The 23,606-nt window shown below is 52.1% G+C and overlaps 8 protein-coding genes across 8 annotated transcripts; 6 read left to right on the top strand and 2 right to left on the bottom strand.

Moving 5' to 3' along the window:
- Positions 1-1,010: 1,010 nt before the first annotated feature.
- Positions 1,011-3,480, top strand: PG994_014194 (uncharacterized protein; the record flags this gene model as incomplete). The annotated part of the gene is made up of 5 exons (XM_066865603.1): positions 1,011-1,048; positions 1,118-1,276; positions 1,325-1,601; positions 1,725-2,198; positions 2,260-3,480. The coding sequence occupies 5 exons, from the start codon at positions 1,011-1,013 to the stop codon at positions 3,478-3,480; spliced, it is 2,169 nt and encodes a 722-aa protein (XP_066708732.1).
- A 1,601-nt stretch (positions 3,481-5,081) lies between these two features.
- Positions 5,082-7,392, top strand: PG994_014193 (major facilitator superfamily domain-containing protein; the record flags this gene model as incomplete). Its single annotated transcript, XM_066865602.1, has 4 exons — positions 5,082-5,369; positions 5,581-5,841; positions 5,913-6,248; positions 6,313-7,392. The coding sequence occupies 4 exons, from the start codon at positions 5,082-5,084 to the stop codon at positions 7,390-7,392; spliced, it is 1,965 nt and encodes a 654-aa protein (XP_066708731.1).
- A 977-nt stretch (positions 7,393-8,369) lies between these two features.
- PG994_014192 (uncharacterized protein) lies at positions 8,370-8,783 on the top strand (the record flags this gene model as incomplete). The annotated part of the gene is made up of 1 exon (XM_066865601.1): positions 8,370-8,783. One exon carries the CDS (start codon positions 8,370-8,372, stop codon positions 8,781-8,783), a length of 414 nt encoding a protein of 137 aa, XP_066708730.1.
- A 1,729-nt stretch (positions 8,784-10,512) lies between these two features.
- Positions 10,513-10,829, top strand: PG994_014191 (uncharacterized protein; the record flags this gene model as incomplete). Its single annotated transcript, XM_066865600.1, has 2 exons — positions 10,513-10,703; positions 10,772-10,829. The coding sequence occupies 2 exons, from the start codon at positions 10,513-10,515 to the stop codon at positions 10,827-10,829; spliced, it is 249 nt and encodes an 82-aa protein (XP_066708729.1).
- Positions 10,830-13,081: 2,252 nt separating this feature from the next.
- Positions 13,082-13,573, bottom strand: PG994_014190 (uncharacterized protein; the record flags this gene model as incomplete). The annotated part of the gene is made up of 1 exon (XM_066865599.1): positions 13,082-13,573. One exon carries the CDS (start codon positions 13,571-13,573, stop codon positions 13,082-13,084), a length of 492 nt encoding a protein of 163 aa, XP_066708728.1.
- Positions 13,574-18,558: 4,985 nt separating this feature from the next.
- PG994_014189 (uncharacterized protein) lies at positions 18,559-19,152 on the top strand (the record flags this gene model as incomplete). Its single annotated transcript, XM_066865598.1, has 2 exons — positions 18,559-18,747; positions 18,814-19,152. 2 exons carry the CDS (start codon positions 18,559-18,561, stop codon positions 19,150-19,152), a joined length of 528 nt encoding a protein of 175 aa, XP_066708727.1.
- Positions 19,153-19,679: 527 nt separating this feature from the next.
- On the top strand, positions 19,680-20,341 carry PG994_014188 (uncharacterized protein; the record flags this gene model as incomplete). The annotated part of the gene is made up of 2 exons (XM_066865597.1): positions 19,680-19,910; positions 20,036-20,341. 2 exons carry the CDS (start codon positions 19,680-19,682, stop codon positions 20,339-20,341), a joined length of 537 nt encoding a protein of 178 aa, XP_066708726.1.
- Positions 20,342-20,696: 355 nt separating this feature from the next.
- PG994_014187 (uncharacterized protein) lies at positions 20,697-22,269 on the bottom strand (the record flags this gene model as incomplete). Its single annotated transcript, XM_066865596.1, has 5 exons — positions 20,697-21,116; positions 21,229-21,654; positions 21,710-21,927; positions 22,055-22,122; positions 22,193-22,269. 5 exons carry the CDS (start codon positions 22,267-22,269, stop codon positions 20,697-20,699), a joined length of 1,209 nt encoding a protein of 402 aa, XP_066708725.1.
- Between the last annotated feature and the right edge of the window lie 1,337 nt (positions 22,270-23,606).

Raw genomic sequence — 23,606 nt, 5'->3', positions numbered from 1 at the left:
AGGTAGGTATTATCCAAAGGAGCCAGGCTGGTTAGGCTACCTGGGGGTCAACTTTGCCTACAAGCGACCATCCGGACCAGTTCATCCAGCAAAGCCAAGCCATTTCGGCCGAGCCTTAAGAGGTACTTACAGTAAGTAAGGTTACGGTTATCATTTTGGTTGAACGGCGTTGAATGAAACAAAAGTCGCCGAAGGGCAGGCACAGTTGGACGGGCTGCAATGATGACATTTGGCTTATGAGGTTGATGCTATAGCTGTAGGGTTCTCTCTCTCCCTTCTCACTTTCGCATTTCTCTCCCCGCCCACCGGCTCATCCTCCATCTATCTATTATCTATCTGCCCAAGACTCTTCAGCGCGGCACGGGGGTAAATGACTAAACAAAACCAAGCACGACCACCGACTGACACCCCTTCCTCCGAGGTTTGCTGAGTTGTTCATTTTTACGGTCTACCTACCTCCTATGCCTCACACCCGAACAAATTCACCCCATTCCAATTTTTGGTCCAGGATTTAATCCATTATATCTTACGATCTCACAAGCGACTTCGACTTTTACACGTCGCGCCCTTCTCCCTGTTTGACCGAATCCAACCTTGACATCCGGTCAGAACCTTCTGGCACCTGTTTCAGAAGGAGCGCTTGATCGCAATCCGCCAACCCACATTTGCACAAACACAAACACTCACTACCGACCTACTCCGTACCAGCTAACCTAACCTATTGCTTTGACTTGTGAGGCCGCTCTCACCGCACTCGACACCAACACACACACACACCAGGCAAATCCTCTTTCCAAACGGTATCGCGTGTGTATTCCTTGACATCTGCTGTGCTCGCCTTTACTGTGTATCCTACCGCCCGTTCCGAAGGCGCCGCCGGTGCGACAGTATCCCACCCATATCTCATTAGCTCAGCTGTCACCTTTCTATCGGGTCAAGTGGGGTTGAATCTGCGTGAGCCTCGCCTCAACCCGCACGCACGCGGTCGATGACAAGAAGCGGGGAACGACATGATTTCGATGCCGTCCGGGAAAACCCCCCGGGTACTGTAAGTCGCAAACCGTACCCGACCCGTGATTGAGTGAATAGGTCGTTAATGGGACTCTGGCTGTTACAGAGCATGTGTGCTGTGCCAAGTAAGACATCTTCTTCTCTTTGCAAAACGTGATGCGCCCTTTCCCCTGAAGCATTACCCGCTGACGCGCTGCCTTCTTCGTCTGCATAGCACAGAAAGATCAAGTGCGACCGCCACTCACCATGCTCCAACTGTACTAAGGTCTGTATATCTACTGCGCGCTCCGCCCGTGTCCTCTTGATTTCCAAGCTTGACCCTAATGCTCACAGCAATAAAGGCGGGTGTGACGTGTACACCAAGTACGCCAGCTCCCGCTCGAAAAAGGAGGCGGCCCAACCACGACCTGCAACAGCGATTGGCAAGATGCGAGGAGTTGCTGCAGGAATATGCCACGGCCAAGCCTGCCGGCGCCACCAGCGGCCCAGCCCCGGACGAGACAAGCATGAGGCCTGTAGGAAAGCTCATTCACGGGGATCGTGGCCCGCGATTTATGAATAGCTTCATGTGGGCCGAAGTATACGATGAGGTGAGTCATTGGGATACTTGCACCCCCAGCCCTGACTCCTCTCTCCCTCTTCCCTCTAATCTAAGTCTCTTTGGTCACTGGGGTGCTGTCGGCTTTGGTGTTTGTTCACTAAGTCGGTTCTAGCTACAAGCAATGCGTGAGATTATGGACAATGATGTTGGGGATGACGAAAGCTGTTCAACCCCGGCGGATGCGCAAACTCCCGATCATAACAACGGCTTGCTGTTCTCTGACGGCACAGATGCAAACCTGGAGGACCTGCATCCTGACCCCGCCCACGTGTTTGGCTTGTGGCAGACCTTCCTGGACCGGGTCAATCCGCTTACCAAAGTCATCCATGTGCCTTCAGTTCAGCCCTATTTAGTGGAAGCTGCCACGAAGCGGGATACCTTACCCAAGAAGGTCGAGGCACTGATGTTTTCTATCTACGTGCTGGGAGCGACCGCATTGTCCCCGCATGAGAGTCTTGCGCTTTTGGGCTACAGCAGAGAGGAAGCCATGGCTCGTTTCTCCCGAGGCTGTCGCCTTGCATTTATGCGGATCCAGATCTTCAAGCAGTACGATCTAATAACTTTGCAAGCCCTTGTCTTATACCAGGTAAACCAGTGGTTATATTATGCCTGTTCATAGATACAAATTTGCTGACCGTATCCTCCAGCACTCTCTAAGTGGACACTATGATCGAAATGCGGCATGGATCCTGAATGGCACCATCGTCAGAATCGCTCAGATAATGGGTCTCCACAGAGACGGTGAGGCGCTTGGGTTGTCCGCGTTCGACACCGAAATGCGCCGGCGCATCTGGTGGCAGATCGTGCTGCTAGATGCTTCCTACGCCCTAATGTCAGGCCTGGGCCAGTCGATGGTACCGCGCTCTTGGGACACAAAGAAGCCTGCCAATCTGCCAGATTCAGATCTGTTTCCAACCATGACCAAGGTGGAGAGTCGGCCTGGTCCTACAGACATGGTATACTGCCTGAGCTGCTATGAAGTGGCGCAGCTGCTCGTAGATTTCCCCAGCTTCGACGAGGTCATGTTCCAAAACGAAACGGGAGTGGAGTCCGTACCACCAGCGGTATTCGAACAAGCCAGGAGTCGGGTCGACCAATTGGATGCTAAGCTGGGGGAGATAATGGCCCAATACTGCGATGTTTCCATGGGCCCAGTGCACGTTCTGGCCAAGGAGACGAGGTACGAAATCGTTGGGAAGCTACGAGAAATGATATGCCCTCCTCAACAGCAGCCGGAATGGGGGACCGAGGTCTTCTCCGCCAAGGACAACCTATTCAAAATTTCGGTTAGTTCTGCCGAACACACGATACACTTATACAACATAGTCGAAATGGTGGATGTAGGGGCCAACTTCCAATGGTTCATCAAGGCCCATTTCCAAGTCGAAGTATTCCAGTACATGATCGGTCAGCTGATGAACCGGACAAGTGGCCCGCTTGTCGAGAGGGCATGGGTTGTGGTTGAGAAGTGTTATCATTTCCATGTGGAGTTGATGGACCTGTCGATTAAATCATCTGCCGACGTTGCCATCTTCGTCGTCAGGGCATGGAGGAGAAGAGCGGAGAAGATACATGAGTCGACGGGAATTCCACCGGTGACTCCCTATTACATCTCGGCGTTAGAAAACCTCGTGGGCTCGCATGACGCCAAGAGAGAAGAGCCGAGCGAACACGACGTGGAGCCGGATAGCGTCCATGTGCCATCGAACGGGATAGACATGCGATGGGATCAGCTACTAGGATACGTCGAACCCCAGAGCACGGCGACGTGGGACATGTTTGGGGGTAGCGCCGCTGAAATGTCCGACTACAGGACGGCGGCACCGGGGTTTGGGGTTAATGTAATGAACATCAACGGCTGGTTCTAGGCGGAGCTATAGAGCGGAGTTGTAACTCCTTGCGGTTCAACGGATTAGATTAGATTTGGTTGTATAGTAGACAAAACACATATACAGTTGGGATATGGTGCTGGACAAGCTGGCATCTACCACATGTTTCACGACTCCAACGGCTCGCTAATCTTCAAAGAAGAACAAGAATACTAATTCCAATCACATGTGACTGGCCACTGTAACGCGAAATCGTGACGATGTAATAATCGGGTATAACAAGGTCGCGACGGGATTCGTATAGATGCCGTTATAAGATTGGCTACTTACAAATCTTAGGTAGAGCTATTCTGATAATGACTGCGGTCGTGATATTATCCCGAGCCCCTGGAACCGCTTATCTCCGCCATATAGCTCGGTCTCGAAACCTTGTTCGGTCCCGTAGATGCTATGTAAGATGAGGACGATTTACTGTACTCATCGGCTCGGATAACGGTATACGTCAGTGGCATAATCGAGTAGACAGAGCAAGGCGCCAGTACCCTTGTGTGCATCCCCCCACCTGGGAATTGTTTTATCGCGTGCCAAAAACAGTGTTCTCCCCTTCTATTGATCTTGGGGAAATGAGTAACACAGCAATATGGTCGCACATTGCTAAAATCCGAGCCTTGGGGGAAAGTTGGTCGCACTCGGCTAGATTCCGACCGAGCTTACCTCTCTTGACAACGAACTAACGCGCTACATCCATACCTGAGTCACTGGCGGTTCCTTCCTATCCCTACAAGGCCCACAAGCGTCGCCTATCCGACCGACTAGACAGGAAGAAGCCTTTGACTATGTATGCCCTCTGTGCTCTAGGGGGGTCCAACTACAATGCTATGACAAGACGCCGCCAGCTCGGTTCGGTCAGCCGGCGTGACTATTACTGTTACAGTACGACAATGAATGACCGAAAAGTTCCGTCTCTCTATCATGTCCTTTGGTTATGCGGTCGCGAGAAGTGGGAAGTGGTAACGGACGACCGACGAAAGACATGCAGGCAGGCATCATCAACGTCCCATATTGCAGGATGGCTTTTTTTGTCATTGATGTTTTCCAGGTTTCAAAGAATGTAGCTTGTCAGTCCGAGACGGGAAATGATGTCTACATCAATGTATCCAGCCAATGCAGAAATAGTACATTTATTAGATAGTAGACAGGAGAGGACTACCTACGGTTGGTTAGGTGGTCTGGCCGGAACACTGATGAGCAATGAGCGGTGCTCGGCCTTTACTGATGTCCGGTCCGCCCAAGAATGCCACCAACAACCCCCAGTGATTAGTTAAGGTATTTTCATGATAGTATGAAGCTGAGACATTCAATACTGGTCGGGACAGAGATTTGTGACTAGCCCTTGTCTCTCCGATAAAAGACGGGAAGAGCCCCCCTCCTGCTTTTGACGTACTGAACCTGCGCATCATTGCATCCCTTGGCGAAACCTAGGATTTCCAATACTCAGGCTTCTGCATCATTGATTGATTCTCTACTTCTCTTCTGCCAATAGCAGCACAGCTTGGTCATCCCTTACTGGGTTAGGTTAGGTGCTAGGCCATCTGTCTTGGTAAGGGTCCAAAACAACAAAACACCGGACATAGCGAAACATGCTCTTCCGAAAGAGCAAAGCACCGGCTGCTACCGCTGCTGGTGCCGATGATGCATCAAAGAACGATAACGATCACCGTGTAGGAGCCGTTGACAGCGGCTCGACAACGACGGCAACAGCAGATGAGCACCAGCAAAAAGATGGCGGCCAGGTCGCTAAGGCCGTCTCGCGGGCCTCGACCAGAGCCGAGAGCGACTACCCTACCGGAGTCCGTCTGGCGCTTATCCTCCTTTCCATCTTCGTGTCCATGTTCCTCGTCGCTCTCGATCGACTGATCATCTCGACTGTAAGTGATATCTTTGTTGTTTTGTTCTGCTTTAGGTAGTTCCTTGCGCCTATCGAATCCTTTGGTTCGGGAACTACAACACTATAAGTATACTTATAGCAAACCCACAAGCAAACTTACCGTTGCTGCTTTGTCTCAAACTCTACCGACCTCACGTCAGACATCAACCCTACCTAATATACTTGAAACTGACACACATGCTCCCGAACAGGCTATCCCCCAGATTACTGATGATTTTCACTCGCTTCCGGATGTCGGCTGGTACGGCAGCGCTTATCTCCTGACGACATGTTCGTTCCAGTTGATGTTCGGCAAGCTATACACCTTCTTCTCGGTGAAAACCGTCTTCCTTGCCACCGTCATGCTGTTCGAAGTCGGTTCCGCCGTCTGCGGAGCGGCGCCCAGCTCCGTCGTCTTCATTGTCGGCCGGGCCATCGCCGGTGTTGGTGCTGCCGGTATCTTCTCGGGAGTGGTAAGCGCATCCCTCTTTTCTTTCTGTAAAGGCATTACTGATCGCTAACAAACGGTTCTCTTCCTCTCCAGATTATCATCATCGTATATGCAGTTCCCTTGCACAAGCGACCATTGTATCAGGGTCTCTTTGGCGCCGTCTTTGGCCTGGCCTCGGTCGTCGGGCCTCTCGTCGGTGGTGCTTTCACGTCTAAGGTCTCGTGGCGCTGGTGTTTCTACATCAACTTGCCCTTCGGCGGCGTGGCCCTGGCTGTCGTGGCGTTCCTCCTGAAGATCCCCGACCGCGACACGACCAATGCCCCCCTGAAGGAGAAGCTTTCGCAGCTCGATGCTATTGGAACCAGTGTCCTGATTCCAGGAGTGGTTTGTCTGTTGCTTGCCCTCCAGTGGGGAGGCCTAGTGTACGAAGTAAGTGAACTATATACTTGCGTATCCGCGTTATACAGTAACAATCATACTAATGTTCCCATAGTGGAGTAATGGCCGCATCATCGCTTTGCTCGTTCTTGGTGGCTTGCTGCTTATTGGCTTTGTCCTTACTCAAATCTTCATGCCCAAGACAGCAACCGTGGCGCCGAGGATTTTCAAGCAGCGTAGCATTGTCGCTGGGTTCTGGGCCACCATCTGCATCGGCTCGCAGATGATGATTTTTGGTGAGAATTCTAGGCCCCCGCCTCCCTTTTTGAGATCGTCGAACACTGACCAATCCATACAGTCTACTTCCCTGCCGATCTGGTTCCAGGCTATCAAGGGTGCCTCCGCGGTAGACTCTGGCATCCGTCTCCTGCCTCTGACGCTTTCCATGGTCGTCGCCTCCATGGCCAACGGCCTCTTTGTGAATAAGATTGGATACTATACCCCCTCCATGATAGCTGGCACTTGTCTGCTCGCTATCGGCGCCGGCCTTCTCACGACACTCGAGATCGACACACCCTCGCCCAAGTGGATCGGGTACCAGATCGTGTACGGCTTTGGCATGGGCCTGACCTTCCAAGCGCCCAACCTGGCGGCCCAGACCGTATTGCCCACGAAGGACGTCCCCACCGGCACCTCGTTGATGTTCTTCAGCCAGCTGCTGGGCGGCGCCATCTTCATCTCGGTCGGCCAGAACGTGCTCAACAACCAGCTCCTCACGCGGCTCTCGGGCCTGCCCGGGTTCTCGCCCAAGATGATCTCGGACAACGGCGCGACGACGCTGAGCCAGTCGCTGCCGCCGGAGCTGCTGGGCCCCGTGCTCTCGGCCTACAACGAGTCGCTGCGCGTGGTGTTCCGGGTCGGTTTGATTTTGACGTGCCTCACGGTGTTTGGCACGGCCGCCATGGAGTTCCGGAGCGTCAAGAAGAATTTGCCAAAGAAGGGGGCAGGCGTCGACGCGGACGCGGAGAAGGGCGATGCTACTGGGCAGTCCGCTGCAGTAACTGAGAAGAAAACGGATTCCTCGGAAGTCGGGGAGAAGGCACAGGAGGCTGGGCGTGATGCGGACCAAGCGAAAGCCACAGTGGCGGAGACTGCGGCGGCAGGGGAGCCTGTGCCTACAGGAAAATCATCTTAAGAGATGGTTCCTGTGTTAACATCGTTATATACGCCCATGTCATTTGCTGAAGTTGTTTCGGGTATGCTGCGAGAAGTTACACATGATATCGCAAAGGTCGGCGTCGGGTTCATTGCTTGCATTGCATATAAGGTTAGGAGGAAAAGTCATTTGATGAAAGTACATGATATAGTTGCATAGCCTAGATTCCCCTCAATTAACTCATACATAATATAATACCAGTCAATCTTGAATCACTGCATTTGTAGAATGATGGCGTTCCATTCGAGGTCGATCAGTAATGGGTATCGACGGCATTTGCTTGTGATAACCGCGGCAGGCCGGCTGACCCTTTCCTTTGTCTACTACGGCTTTCAAGCTGCTGCTATTTTGGTCATCAAGAAATAGTGACACAAAGGCATCCTTGGAAGCTTCCGACCTCCCGTATGGACAACGCTTTGTTCCACGGGTTTCTTGGGGGAGTTCATTTGAGACAACGTGCGTCACCCGTATAAGGGTATTCTGTTTCCCCCAGCTCACTGCGCAGCGCTAATGCTGTTTAAATCGACTGCGAAGGGAGTGAGGGCCCTCCTTACGACCATTACTTATCATTATTAAAGAAACGAAACACAACCGGACAAAACAACTATGAAAATCGTCGCAAGCACAGGAGGCTTGTTTGCTCAATAAAAAAGGTGTTTCTGCGGGTAGTAGAGAGGTCACACACACGCTGTAACTGCTTCGGCGCCCATGAATAAAACAAAAAGACAGTGCAGGGAGATAAAGGGGGCAATATATACCTGCGAAAGAAAGAAAGAAAACGGAACACACGAAACCCAATAGCAACAACCACAAGCCAACGCGGCGGGTAATTGGAGGCTGAATTTTGGGGATTACTGGCGAAACATCTTATCACCACGGAGAAGAGTCACGGAAAGGCGGCATCCTTTTGCGAACCAGGAAAGCAACAGGAGCAACCGAAGCAAAAGCAGCCCGAGATGCCGGTAATCGCGGGCATCGTCACGGGCTCACTCGCGCTCGCCGCTGTGATGGCTACGGTGGCTGGGCACAGGTGGAAGAGGAGGAATAGACTGGCGAGGGAGAAGACGAAGATGGATAAGGGGAAACAGAGGGGAGGAGGAAGGACTGCTGCTGCTACTACTACTACTCCTGGCGAAGAAAGTATAACAACAGTAGGGGAGCCAGGCAACGATAGCAATGACGACGGCGACAGAGATGATGAAGATGATGTTGTTGTTGTTAATATCAAGGCCGAGGGCGGGGCGGGGGACGAGGGTTATGTGACCTTCCCCCCTTTCGTGCCCAGTAACCAAAAGGGGGTCGGGGGTTCGGTGCGGCGGTTTTGGCCGCTGGTTCGCAACGTTGCGCGCATGAGAAGTAAAACTACGTAAGTAGATACATTTGATATATTCGCACCGGGCGACTGTTATCGCCGGTACCGGGTCTTACATAAAGAACAAGGGCACTTTTATATTTAGCTGTACCTCGAACCCGCCGTGTTTAAATCGCACCCGCCCCTCCCCGTCCCCCCTTCTTCACTCTGATGGCCACCATGCGCACCGAGAAGCACTGCGTGTAGAGAATTCTGCCTCTCGTAAACCTATATTGAAGTGGACAAACCAGGAGAAAGGAGTCTAGGTAGAAACTTCCTCCGTATAAAACATGCTCGGTAACAACTTGCTCAATCAGATGACTGACCGTATCATATTGGTGCCAAAGGGTAGATATTTAAACGAGGCCACCCAACCTCTCAACTCAACTTACATTCCCTTCTTCTAACGTACTTTCGTCTCAACAAGACTGAATCTCACGAGAGAAACAGCCACAGACAGCCGCCCCGTCGTTCTTCGCTGCCTCCGCCATCAGAATCTCCGCAAAGGCCAACGCGTCACTACAACAACAAACCAACAACTGCAACTCCGATTCAGAATGCAGTTACTCCGATTCAGAATACAGTTCTGGGTCTTTCTGCTTGGTGATCAGTCACTCCCTTTTTCAACTTGTGTATCCGACATGACATGCATCTCATTGCTGACCAACGCATCCGCCCGACAGCCTTTCTGGCGCCCTTGGCTCTGACCATTATTGGCAAACCAGCATGGGACCCATGTTCGTGCCTTAAGGAGGACCCGCGCTGCCCATGCGCAACTGAAGGATGAGGTATTGGTTTATCGTTCGACGAATAGGCCGCAACAGTACGCGCCATAAAGGTCCTATCGAGAGAGATGTTTTGATCCAATTCACACGCAGAACGGGCAATTTATGCGAAGAAAATAGGTTGCATCTCTATTAAATCATTCCATGTTCTTTACTTATCTGGACAGCCTTGACTTGACCCTGATGGCCGATGGTGTCGAGATCGACGAAGCCACATTCCAGCAGTCAAATCAGAGTGATATTAGGAATCGCAATTGTGGAGGATTAGGCGCCTAGGTGATCGCGGTGCCTCGCCATGTAGTATCGAACGCCAGGTACCTTGCAGAAAGAAGAGATCTACATGCGTAGGTATGTGTCTAGTTCACTCACACCAACCACATGAATGCATTGTTCTCCAACCTTACCTCATCTTACAAAGGAAAAGGGTCTTTCCCTTACAGTAGACAAAGAACTAAAGCCTGAATTGTTCGGGAAGCCAAGTAAAAACAAAAACAAAAACCCCTCGAGGCCTTTCTGGCATGGCCTGGAACATCCTCATTGTGGACAGCAATTGGAATAAAAGCCCAGCAGCCTCTCTACCACAACGGCCGCTACTTCGGGGCTTGGCGTTGTTTTTTCCACACAGTAACAAACAACAACTTCACATTCGTTTCATTTCACTAGTCCTGTTCTTGCACAACTCTATTTCTCTTTCATTTCTGGGGCTTGAATCCCTGGACGAGTGTGACCCCCCCCGAGCATATCAAGAGTTGATCTCTGCCGCATTTTTGTTTTCGGGCTCGTCCGTGCGGAGAAAGGTCTCACTTCTATGTCACTTTGGATCTTCGACTCTCGCCATATCATTGATTGATTGGTATTTTCCCAACATTTGCAGGTCAAAAAGTAAAGCAAACAAACCCCAAAAAATAGTCAGGAGAAGAGGAAGGGACGGAAACCGTCACAACACAAGAAGAAGCACACACCATGGCGACTACAGCAGCAGAAGATCCCTTCAAGGGTGACGGAACCAACTGGACCCCCCTCTACGTGATCCTCTTCCTCATCCCCGTCCTCTTCGTCGCCATCGCGGTGTACTCGACGTGGCGGGACCGGCGGGCCGCGGCCGCCAAGGCGAAGGCCGACCTCGAGACCGGGCGGGCCGCCAAGATGGACAGGTATTTTCACTCCAAGTATGCGGCGGAGGCCGGCGATGCAGCAGCAGCTAATCCCAGTAACCCTACAGTCGTAACAATAATAACAACGGCTTCGGCGGCAGCGGCAGGCGCCACTTCGCGTCATAGCCCTTGGGCACTCTCTTCACCCCGAGACGGTAGCAACAACCACAACAACGATGATAATAGCTTGGCGCCCGTGACACCGTGGCTCGAACCGCCGCGGTCGTCGCGGCACTCCATGAATCCGTACCACCCTCCCGAGTACCAGCACCTACGTCAGCAGCAGCAGCAAGAGAGCGAACAGAGTGCTGCCGCTGCGCCTTCCGTACCCCGTCCTTCGGCGAGTACGTCGAGGACAATATGCTAGGGCACTCGCACGAAGAAAAAGGAGCAGAGCGCCTGGGACGACGGCAGTGAGCTTCGGTACGTCCTAATCGATCGGGTTGCAAGGAAGGGGGTGGGACGACACCAAGAAAAAGCGAGAAAAAGGCCAATGGAATAACGTCGTCCGCCCCCGGCCCGTGCGGATCCCAGAGATGCCGGCGGCAACTTTACCCTCCCGATCATTCCAGTGCTTGGCGTTGGCCTTTGCTTGGCATAGGTCAGGTACTTGCTAAGAATAGTAATCCGAGGAACAAATTACATGCGTTCATTCTTCTTTATCTGATTTGACCGTCCCTTGCTCGCGCGCGTCAGGATAACCTTATCTGAACTTTGGCTCGAAATACTTACCACTTTGATGGAGGATCTCAGGTTGCCGTACTCCGCAAAACTCGAGTCAAGTAGCCGGTATCTGTAGATCCCGAATCTACGGCACACTCACGCTCACGGGCACCGGCGAGCTAGCCGCTCCCATGATTATGCCACACGCCGCCTTTACGGACCATGCCGATCTTTTAAGGGACATACATAAACATACCTACGTAATGGCGGTCCTAATTGTTTCGTCTTTTTCCGTGTCGGAATAGGCTGTTCCCAGTCTATGTATTCCTCTGGGTTTTTTCTTCTCCCACTCCCCTTGTCGAATATTGGATCGCATATCTATCTCTGGGACTCCCCGGCCTCTGCGCCGACCGCACGATTCATGAACAGGTAGGAAAGCCGCCAGCCCGCCTGCCCGCCCTATTCTCGAGAAAGCCGGATCAGGCAGGTGGAGCTTCCACGATGGTAACCAACATGGTTAGCCCTGATTGGCCCTGGCGACTAGCCTAGCGACTCCGAATATATGGATGGATGGAGGGGGGGCATGGTCAGTACGGAGTATTGTCCTGTCCAATATTGCTATGCATTCTACACCCATTATTCTTTGGACACAGCCCGCACATGGTCTACGGCACAGTCGAATACGAAGTCTTCAATGCGAAATTCTCTGCATCTGCACACGCATCCAAGCCCTCATCGTATCATTTTCCCCCGTCGTTATACACATTGGGCCACCAAAAGCGAGCTTAGTGCTTGAGTGAACCAGAGACGGTCACCAATGCATGCATGCCATTAGATGGGGGTGAGGCAAGTGCTCGCGAAAAGCAAATGGTTTCAGAGCACACGCCCGCCGCCGTTGCTCAGAAGCAAGTTCGACGATCAATGACGGTTCCCAAATAGTTTAGTGGGGGTGTTTTTCTCGTTTCAGACGATCGTATTCTTGTTGGTCGCACAGTTTGGCTTGGAACTTCTGCCCGTACGGAGTACTGTAAGTTGTAAACCAGGTCGTGAATGTAAAGAAAACAGTTCGGATATAAATAGCACATGATGTTTCAGGTCGGGGCTATATCGGACGCTATATCGGACGAATCACTGATGATTCGTGGACGACGTATGCAGGTTGGAATGACTTATGTGAGTTACTAATAACGGCAATTAAGAGCCGCTCAAGAGAAATGGGCGCGTATCATACACATCACACTGCGATCAGTGGGTTTGCGGGCGAATGATGAAAATGCGTGTGGTGGTGCATCTGTCGACTTGTCTTTCAAAGTCGACCGTCTCGTATTCAAATCATGCTATTGCGCCAAAATGCCTGGCGAACCAATTCGTTGGCTCGTACATGTAATTCCCTATACTCGTTCGCTGTGATTGAAGGACCAATGCTGGCCCGCGTGAATACTCTAAACCATCCCTTGAACTCCACGATGAAGCCAACTCCCAAAACGCCATCCGTAACCCTTATTTCTTTCCATGAATCGGCAAGGCTGATATCTTGCTTTGCCACTATGTCGGCGGTGAAATATATATACACGAAACGTGCCCCGACTGGTGCAGTAATACGTAGTGTCGTGTGTCGACCAAAGGAGGCATTCTGCACACAAGGCGATGATGACCCCCGCAAGAGGGGGTTTTGTCTGATTGATTGATTGAAGTCCGTGAAGTGGTAGAAACGCCTAGCCGCTCTTGGGCTTCCAGATGTCGGCCCCTAGAGGCTTGCTGATGCCGACGCCGACGCCCACGGCAATGCCAATGATGAGCAGGCCGATGAGGAGCTTGGCGATTATCCGATTCCGCCGGCTGAGGTGGGCCATGCAGTTGCAGGACCGGTTCTGTCTCTTGGCCGCCTTGGCCTTGCGCTTCCAGTGGTCCTGGCCGGGCCACACCGAGCAGTTAGGGTTCGGGGGCGTGGCCGATATCGACTTGCGGTTGAGGTTGTCGGACGAGCGGAGCGCCTCGATGTCGGCGTCGAAGGGGTTCAGGTGGTGCGCCGTGCTGGGCGTCGACACGCTCGAGTTCCGCCCGAGCTCCATGCTCGTTTCCACCACCTCCTTCTCGTTGGCGCCCAGCGTGGTCGTCCCGGACGCGTTGCTCGAGTGCGGGAGGTCCGTGGTGTTCACCACCACGGGGGCCTTCTCTGAGGCGTCGTGGGTGATTTGCGACGCCATTGTTTAACAATTTTCGTTTTCGGGCTGTGTTGTGTTGTGTGTCTGTGTTGTATCTGAAGAAGAGCCCCAGATAAGGAAAGAGGTCGTCGAATTTCTTCTTCTACCCCTTCCAGAAGTTTTAAGGATAGAATGGGATTGTCGTTCGTTCAAAGCATTTGTGCACAAAAGGATGCTTTGATGCTCGTGGCGTTTGACTTGAGGACCTAGGATGAAACGGGAGCAATTGAGCGAACAATGTCCAGGCAGGTTTCAAGCAGGGTGAAACAAACAAAGCAAGTAATAAGAAGGAACGACAAGCAACGTGGTTCAATCAATTGATTGTTTGTTTGTTGGGAGGCAGCTTCGTACTCGTGTTGCGTAAGTGGTGTAGAGCAAAGGCAACGAAGCTGGAAGCTAGGGGGGTACAACGGCCTGTTATGGGACGAGAATGGCAAGAAGAGAAGGAGTGGACGCGGGTCGAACGACTGACAAGACAAAGTAAGACAAGAACGATGGTAAGAAGCCAAGGAAGAGCAAGAGCTAGATGCTATGTATTACAGCCGTAGTAGTCAAGAGATACGGAAGGGGTCATGCAATAACGAACGTATGTATGTACGCAAGGGGAGATAGACACCAAAGAGCCGGCTAGAATAGTAGATGGCCTGTCACTCTCACTTTCCTGTCCTTCTAGCTCGTCTCGCACCGTTGCTCCCTCTGCTCCCTCCCAGTAAAACAACCCTGTACCTGAACCCTGCCAAGCTGATCTAGCGTCTACAAGAATGGATGGAAGATCCCGCGTGCTAGTTCATTGGAACCCAGCAATTTCGAGGTGGGGGCAATGCTGGGCCAAGCTGGGATGACAGGGTCAATCAAGATCAAAATCAACCGATGACAGGCGAGATTGGCCTGTGAACGCGCATGCAAAAGGGGTATCAGAAAGTCTTTAGCGGATGCGAAGCAGAACCAGGAGGGCTAGCAGATGCAACTAGGCACTAGGGAACTGCAGCAGGCACGTTGTGCTCGGGGTAGCTGCGCTAAGCTTAAATGACCTAGAAGTAGTGCCAAGCACCAAGGTTTCTGGTTGCTGCAGACCTTGACCACTACAGGGCTTTTGCCCGTTCTCTAGGTTGGTAGCGGGTTACAGACATAGCATTGGTAGCAGCATGGACGGTGCTGCTCATGATGCAAACCACAGTGAGCCACCGCTATGTTGCAATGTTCCTGTTTTCCGGGCTTTCATGCGAACGGGCTGAGACAGTTCCGTCATTGCGTGTGCTCCGTTGATTCATGGTCGATAGGGAGACCAGGGTTGATCCCAATGCTCAATGCTCAGCATCAAGCACTCGGACTCGGATATGGACATGATGATGACACAATTAGCAGCTCACCCCGCATCCGCAACACAATGCCAAAAACTCTAGTACAGGTGTGAGGAGCCACGATAAGTTGCAGTTCGATAGTGAGAGCCCGGAATGCTCCTAAAGACGCAGTTGGCCTTGCTATCGCTGCAAGGGCTAGGAGAGCTAGGTCACGCCTGGCACTACGCGATCATGCACTATCACCTGGATGTGGTCCAATTCCAGGCCACTTGTGGGGTCTATTGGCACGCACCGCGACTCGGTTACTGCGAACCTCGAAGGGGGGACAGTATCATTGACCAGAACGACACAATTCGCACCAGGAAGAGAGCCGTCTAGCCGGCATATTACTGTACGCCTGCTGATTTTCTTTTCTGCAAGAGCGAGTGAGCTAGTCGAGGAAAATCATCCCATGCGAGCATGCGAGGGCCATGTAACGCCATCTCCTTCTCGGCAGTTTATTTTAGCAGGCATTTGTTCAGCTTACGAAAGAGCTCGCTTGAACTCTATCCGTAGAGGAAAGATGCACCGGCCGAGAAAGCGCGGAAAAGCAAGTACTACTAATAAAAGCATCTAGGCCGCGCGCCATATGAGGTTATATCGCCGCGTACATGCATGCAGCTAACGACCTCTTTATCGCTCGTCGCAGGGTTCTCCATACTCGTACTAAACGTACGTTATGTACATGCCTATTCCAGCCCAGTGTCGGGACTGCCTTGCCTTGCTATCAGCAGCAGCAGCAGCAGCAGCAGCAGTGTGTCTCTCAATCGACAACCCCAGAAAGGACAGTGAAGGCTGACGCCTGCCTGAATTATTAGGTAATGTTCATCTTCATCTTCCATGATCAACCCCTCATCGACTGCTACTTCGTTCGCGGCAGTCTGGCAGTGGCATCAATATCCGTTAAAGAGCCTTTTCGTTCCACCTCTGACGTTTCATTGTTCGTACAAAGGCCGGAGCAGATGCTGATGGAAATTAGCTAATAAGCGCGTTCCCATTGATCGACCCTCACTGCCCCAATATATCCGCAAATCTATATACTTTATGTAATGCAGCATGGCATTTTGCTTAATGGCGCTTTTATGCTACAAGGGCTAGGTTCAATAGGGGAAAGCCCCATTCAATGTGGCTGCTTGGCATTTAATGTGGCTTGCCAAATCCCCGAACGATTGAACGTACTTTTAGGTTGACGGGCCTCAACTCAACCTTGAAGCCCTCTGCCCTCTATATTTAGTACAATATGAACCTAAGGCAAACTTACCGACGCTGTCATGGCTGCTTTTGCAGTGTTCATAATTGTTCGTATTTCGTTCATCCTGAAGGATAGGGAGCATAGCCTGAGCTGATGCCGTCATCTACATCTACCTGCATCTGGGATTTGGCCGGCCTGTGGCAACTGGTGAAGCTATGTGACTCAATTACGAATGGAGGGAGGAGCACAGGCTGCAGAGACACTTGTCACTCAACAAATTCCCAATAGAGCAGATTGCTGATCGATCCTTACGAATCTGGCTGTGGAGCAAGACCATCAGAGTATAAAGCCTGGCTATGCCACGAGGCGATCGTCGCTGATTTTCAGGGTGCGGGTAAGATTGCACAAAATATGCCACTGCATCCGCATGTGACACCCTCAGCCCAGCACGTGTTTCGGCTCTCCTCTGGGCTCGCACCGAGTACGCCTATGCCGGCCACCCCGGATTTCTTGAGTTACGGCACGGTTCGGGTCGGGACCCGTCGACTCAACAGGGTGCATATCTTATTATGGCTGGGACGAATGGCTTGATGGACGGATCACATGCGAACCTGTGATTCTACAGTCGCGACAGCCCTGATATCAACCGTTGTGACACTCAACCTAGTCTTTTATTCTCGCCAGCCCAGGTGTCGGCCAGGCGCAATCGGCAACCCCGCGACTCTTCGTGCTTTCTTTGGGAAAATAAGTATGCTCTTAGTGGTTCGGCGCCTTCATCGGCTGGTCAACACCACCACACAAGATGCGACAACTTGGTGTAAGGCTCCGCCAACCTGGTTTCAGGCTCCGCCCCCGTTGAGGCGCATCGCCGGGCAGAATGTGCAAATATTAGGCTACTCACTGGCATATATAAGTCATAATACTAGCTTGGCTCCCTTGACGTACATGGCCGACAGACATCTATAACAAACTGCGGCGCCACCTCTGGAAGACGATGTTCCGCTGCATCATTATGCGTGGGGAGACAGCCCAAAGTTGGCTGACCGTCAAGGACCTTGTGGAACGACAAATACCTCCGTGCCAGCAGTGCGATGCTGCGTTTCTGCCGACACGTGCATGAGCGATGGACTATGCCATTACACACACTCAGAGGACGGAGGAAGTGGATACTATGCGGCGGGCTGTACGAGCGCGGACCTCCCGTCGTCCTTGTGCAGGTACTCTGTCGTGAGTCCAGGCTTTCATGATCGCCTGTGCGGCTCAAACACATGACGAGGTGAACCACGCTAACTAGGGATGGGAACTCAAAGCCAACGACTTTTGGGACGTAACCTACCTCGAGCCGAGATCGTGCCATCTTACACCGTCCCGAAGGATGGCGAAGTTATTGCTACTCGAGTCATAACCGGTACAGCTACATCGGAAAGAGATACAACATCAACGGATACGCCGTTAGCCTCATCACTCATGAGCAGCTACATGTTCCCGAGCCCAAGTTCTTTGACTACGGTATCCCCAGGCTCTGGCATATCCACCGGCGCAACAGCCGGGCTTGGCGTAGGAGCAGGCATCGGTGCGATGGCGGTCATCTCATATGCTGTCTAGGTCATGTTCCGTCGACAACGCAGAGGGAGTTCATCATCGCCTCCGCCTCTCGGTGCAGCTACCGGTGCGAAACCACAAGGTAAGCAACCACTGTCTCGACCAGAATCTGCGTTGGCTGGTGAGGCTCGGGAGCCCACTGAACCCCGACAAGTCCCGCAAGAACTGGAAGCTGTTGTCATTGGTCCAAGGAACTGCCTGCTTGGATAATGAAGTAGTCGCAGCAACTGAACTTGTATGGTATGATTGTAGGATAGGAAGAAAGAGCTTGTGTGAAGAAAAAAGGGTGGATAATGTCGCCGGCGGACATAGACGTGTCATGGGTACGCTTTGGATTAGAATATAGACCTTTGCTATTTGTGGTACAATATCTGGCTACGAGACAGATTCATACAGGTATGTTAGACGAGTTCATTTAATCTTGGACATTAAAACTCTGCTGTAAATATATGATGTCTCAGTTGAGTCTATTTGGGAGACATCATGGTTTCTGCTTTTCTCCAGAAAGGGGTTGGTCGAGTTGTGTTGGGCCTCCAATCATCAAAGCGCATGCCGCCATGGCACTTTTCAATAAGCATGCCAACGACGATGGTTCTTTTGAAGACGGTTCCAACTGCTTGGTGTAAGCTTGGAGAGCGTCACGCCGTAAGCGATTGCTTTATGTGGTCAGCGGGACATTTCCCGTGGTTTCTGGTAGCACTCACTTTGCCTTGTCTGAGGTTAGTGACACCATTCGCAGCTTCAGATGGCATTACCGCCTTTGCAATCATACTAGTTGCCCACAAGGGCACACCCACTCGATGTGTTCAATTCAACGAGAGATGTTGCCTCTTCAGCTTGTGACGAACTACATCATGGACTCCAAGCAAACTTTTCTACTATGTCTTCTGGTCGCCGCCACTTCTGCCTTGGCTACAGCTCCACCGGGGCGACCCGGACGGCTTGACGACGTCTCTGCCTCAAATGACCTAACTTCCAAGTTCATGCGCCGTGCGAGTCGCCTTCTCGAGAAGAGAGATTACTACACCTGTTATCAAATCTCGGTGAGCCTGCTCTTCCTCGTGGCATAAGAGAGTGGGGGCGAGCGAGTCTAACATGATTCTTCTCAGCCCTCCCCAGTCGTCCCCGATGATTGCCAGAAGGTGGTCGAGCGTGTTATAGGCCACGAGGGCGGTTTCAATCTGCTTCCCGGAACCTGTCTGGTCTGGATGGAGGGGACCTGCAAGGCTCGCTTCTGCGCCGCCGACCAAGTCACAGCTCAAGGCCTCGACCAGACGTTCCAGTGGGTCGGGCAGCAGCTCGACCACTTGTTTCGGGATTGCATCGTTGATGGGCAGGACGGCTTGAAGGGCGACTGTGAGGACCTCAATGGTGGCTGTGGGTTCTATCGGGTGCACTTGGAGCACCGAGGGCAGGAGGCGCTGAATATCACTGGTTCTGGTATTTGAAGGTCTATTAGAGAGACTGTTGATGTATTTATTGCCAGGGTTTTGTAAGGCTTCGATGATCTGGTCTATTATAACGACCAAAAGGACAAGCTGCTAGTAAAGGGGTAGTTATACTGGATCACTATGGGCGAGAGTCACGGTGATCAATTTGAATTATTCTAGAAATGGATGCTTGATAAGAATGGAAATCATCCCGCATCATATGGCAGTCAGATAATGCAAGCGGTGACTGATGTTGCCAATGATGTTGAGTCCACCTGCATACTTACCCATCCAACCAACATTTCAACAGCAACCACACCTTCCTTTGGGATAACCAGCAAGTGCCCACCCCTCTCGGCTCGCGGTTCCTTCTGTTAGTAACTTTCCAGACTTGATCCATTTCAACGCACTTAATTCCCAACACCGAGCATAGCCCCCACGGCGGTCTCTTCAACGACTCTCGAAACGACAAAACCATCTGCGACTCCGAAATCATGATGCGCTTTTGGATCATCTTTGTGGCCTTGCTACAGGCTTGCCTTACCATGGGAAGTCCTATTGGCGGAGGAGGACCTGATGTTACCACCTCCATTATACCCAACCCATCTGCCTCCGCAGTGGCGAACAACACCGTCCCCAGTAAAGGGGGCATTGTGGCAGCTGGTCTCGACGACGCGGCCCTGAAGAAACTGTATGCTTCCCTCCCCGAGAGCCAGCACTCGTCTGTCAAGGTTCTTCCTATCGACGACGATAACGGCTACGTGGAGTGTTACCCCGTAAGTGCTCTCTCTCTCTCTCTCTCTCTCTCTCTCTCTTCGACTTAACCCACTCGGGTCTCCTTCCTATCACCTCTCTGTTCCCGCCCGCCCATCTATCAACTAAACCCCTTTCCCGCTTCTAGCTCTGGGGCCCCCCATCCAGCGACGCCCGCACGCTCGCCGCCTACGTCGCCAACCGCTCGACCGTGATCGGCAGCTACGAGGTTGACTCGGGCTACTGCTGGGACGCCCAGACGGGCGACTGCCGCGCCTTCCTGTGCGCCGAGGGCGATGACGGGTGGCTCGTCGCGCCGGGGATCCTCGGGAACATCATGTTGGAGGTCCTGGACGCGTGCGCGCCCGTCGGCGCGGCCGTCACGCAGAGCGGCGCCTATCACTGGAACGCTACCGGGTTTGTGGGTGGGAACGTATACGTTACGCTGTTCTGAATCGAAGGAGGCAGCCCGCCACCCCGAAGCAAGGAGAGGGTTTAGGAGAGGAATTCATGAGCCAATTCACCCCTTACGTGGATCTTTCATGGGCAGATACATGGATACCTCGGCCGTCCGGGGCGGAGAGTCATCTCAAAATCAAGACGAACCCAAAGTGTTTTGATTCCTGGAGGTACACTCCATATAGAACATAATCCGTTAGCCTGGTTCTGTCGTAAGAATACATGAAGGAGCCTACTTCACGCCTCAGCTGTTTCTTGATGATAAGTCTCTGTGCCACAACTACGCGCCCAGATAGGGGCTCCTATCCTTACAAGGACTTTGACAGCATGTGATGCTAAACCCTTCTTTCTCACTTGCCGCCATATTTAAATCCAGGCATATGCCACCCCTTAGGCAGATTATCCGCAGATGAGCGATCGGGCGGTAAAGAAATGGCTCTGTACCCCAGATAACCGCTAGGCGTGTACTTGAGAACCGCCATCAGCATAAAGATGGCCAGGAGCAGCCCCAAGATCCTTCTGACCACAGGGCCAGGGAGCCTCTCGACGAGTCTCGGAGACGCCCGCAGCCTTGCCGACCATGACGAGTAGCCCGCCTTCAAATCCGACCAGCTCGATTTGTAGAACACGAAGCCAGTTAAGGCAGTGCCGTAGCCAAGTATTTGCACTGGCGAAACAGCCGTGCCCCAGATAAAGACGGAAGCGACCACGAGCAGGATATTCTTCAGGATTCCTGTTAGATGGAGTACCAGCCCGGAGGTTTTCCCGATCTGTAGTAGTTCTTAAGATGATTAGTTATTGTGCTGGTACAAGATAGATGGAACCGTAGCCCGACTCGTACGAGTCGCGTCAGTTCAGGGGTGATGGTGGAACTTGACTTACCAGCATGACACTCGAAACATTTAACAAAAAGGCGACGAGACCGTTGAGAACCAGCACCCAAGGGCCGGCGCCGACGAAGTTGCTCCAGGCGAACGTGGGCCACTCCGTCGCCCAGGCGACGAAGAAGTTCGTCACGGCACAGACAGGCGCGTAGTAGTACAGGCTGACCAGCGGATCCATGGTGCTCCGGCCCGCGTCGTCGCCGCCGCCGCCGGACATGAGGTCCTGGATCATGACGACGCGGATCGACTCGAAGACCAGCCCGCCGAGCTGGAAGGAGAAGCCGATCCAGGAGAAGTGGATCTCGCCCGCGCTCGCCACCAGGACGCCCAGGATGATGACCAGGATCTTGAGGATCATCGGCGTGGTCGGGTGTTCCTGTCCCCACAGCCAGGCTATTACCAGGGTTGAGAAGGGCGAGGCTGCCTTCGTAGCTACATATTAGCTACCACTCATTGATAAAGGGGAGAGTTTTGCTTACTTTGAGCATTTGGATGAATGCTACGTTGAGATAGAGATAAACAAGGTTACTACAGACCATGCTGACGCTGTAGAGCAGGCCGATGGGGACTACGGCTTTCAGGTAGAACGGCCTTGTCATCTTGACGCTGTGGCGGTTGTCCAGGAGGGTCGTTGTCCTGGCGAGGAACTGGGTTGCCAGGGTCGCAAATGTCATATGCCACCATGTCAGGATAACCGCTTTGAGTTGTATCAGTATATTGCATCCAAACCAGTCCCTCGTGGGAGCTTACGATATCCTATGGTGGTGGTGTTAGTATAATCGCTGCTTGACTAATGTCACACCTAGTTCGTGGCATATACTTACGAAACCCGGCATCGTCGATTAGCCATTTGTTGAACAATATGGTCAAGTTGGAGAAGAATATCCAGCTACTGTTTGCCGTTCACCCAATCAGTAAGTAACCTGATATCTGAGAGCCACAACTATAAAGGGGACCCTTACGCAACGTAGAATGCAGGATGCAGTGATAAGCCGGCTCGTATGTCCGGCAGAGAAGTCGGAAGTATTGGTTTCGCCATGTTTGGTATTAATCAGTCCATTAGACTGCAGGTGAAAATAAAAGACGCCCTGGTCAAAGAGGGAGAGAACAAGGAATGTATGGTCCGCGATCGGTATCCAGTAAGCGACGAGAAAACCCGATGTATGTTAAGTAGTCAATGTCACAACACTGGGAAGTATTTGAAGAATCCACCGGCGGTGACTGAAAGAAAGAGGTAACTCTGTAGTCCAAAGATGCCTCGTAGATGATTTATCACATAACAACTCGGCGTGAGTGGGAGTTAAGGATATGCAAGGAAGTTGGCCGCTTCTTGCCTTCTTGCGCAGTGCTTCGTAGTAGACGGCAACATGGGCTATTATTCAATGCAACGAACGACCTCCGAGCTGGGGTTGGCGATACAGAAGCTGCAATACGCACGCGACGAGTGTGCTTTTCAAGAAAAAGCCGAGGACTTAGATGGAATGAGGACATTTTCAACGAACGTGCTCTCCGTATGAGAGATGGCGTGATATGGTGCAGCTTGCCTGATCAATATACGGCTGGCTGTGGCTGCAGACAAACACATACAAGGGGGGGCCTACCCATCCCTTGCTACACAGCTGAGCAGGGCCAATGAGACCATCTCCCAACATGGAAGTAGCTCACAGCAAACGTGTGGCTTTAATTGCATTCATCTACATAATTATCAATCGTTCAGCTCTATGCAGTGCAACGTGTCGCATACCTGTGTGTTTCCTCACTGTCTACGACATCTCATGGTATGTTTTGCATGTTACAAACTGCATGTAGAAAGCGTGCAGGTCTTATTATCCCCCACCGGCTTACAGGGAGATTGATGTTGGGGGAGTTGGGAGTGTACCCATAGAACGGTGCAATCTTGCCCGCTTTAATTCGGCAGCCTAGAGGAGGTGAGCAGTTCTGGAATGATGCACATACAGTAAGTACCTGCTCCATAATAACACTAAAGTTCCAATGATAGGAATAATGGAAGGCATATGGGTAGATAGAAGAGGAGCTGGCTGCACTCATACATGTAGGTGTTCAATGTTGTCGTTACAAAGCAAGGATCGGCACGCAGCTGCGGGCAGCTGATGCTGTACCCAAAGATCCTTGCTCCTTTATTCGGCCTTGGAGATGCTAAAGATCCCCCCGGCTCGTTTGTTGTAGCGGTTGAGCTGGCATTCCCCACTGACACCATACCCAAACGACCTGGATAACCTCAAGCCGTCCGAAGGCTATCCCTTAAAGTCTACGTACGGGGCCTCTGCATGCGGATCCTCGATTGTTCTGTGTGCACCAGTACACGCAGAGCTTCCGCCGTTCTTTTGGAATAATTCCCAGGGAAAGCTGTATATT

Source organism: Apiospora phragmitis, assembly GCF_038363925.1.
Source record: "Apiospora phragmitis strain CBS 135458 chromosome Unknown utg000013l:1.0-2965645.0:1.0-2969333.0, whole genome shotgun sequence".
Classification (NCBI taxonomy): Eukaryota; Fungi; Ascomycota; class Sordariomycetes; order Amphisphaeriales; family Apiosporaceae; genus Apiospora; species Apiospora phragmitis.
The sequence above is the reverse complement of the archived record's forward strand: the minus strand, read 5'-3'. Positions and strand labels throughout refer to the sequence as shown.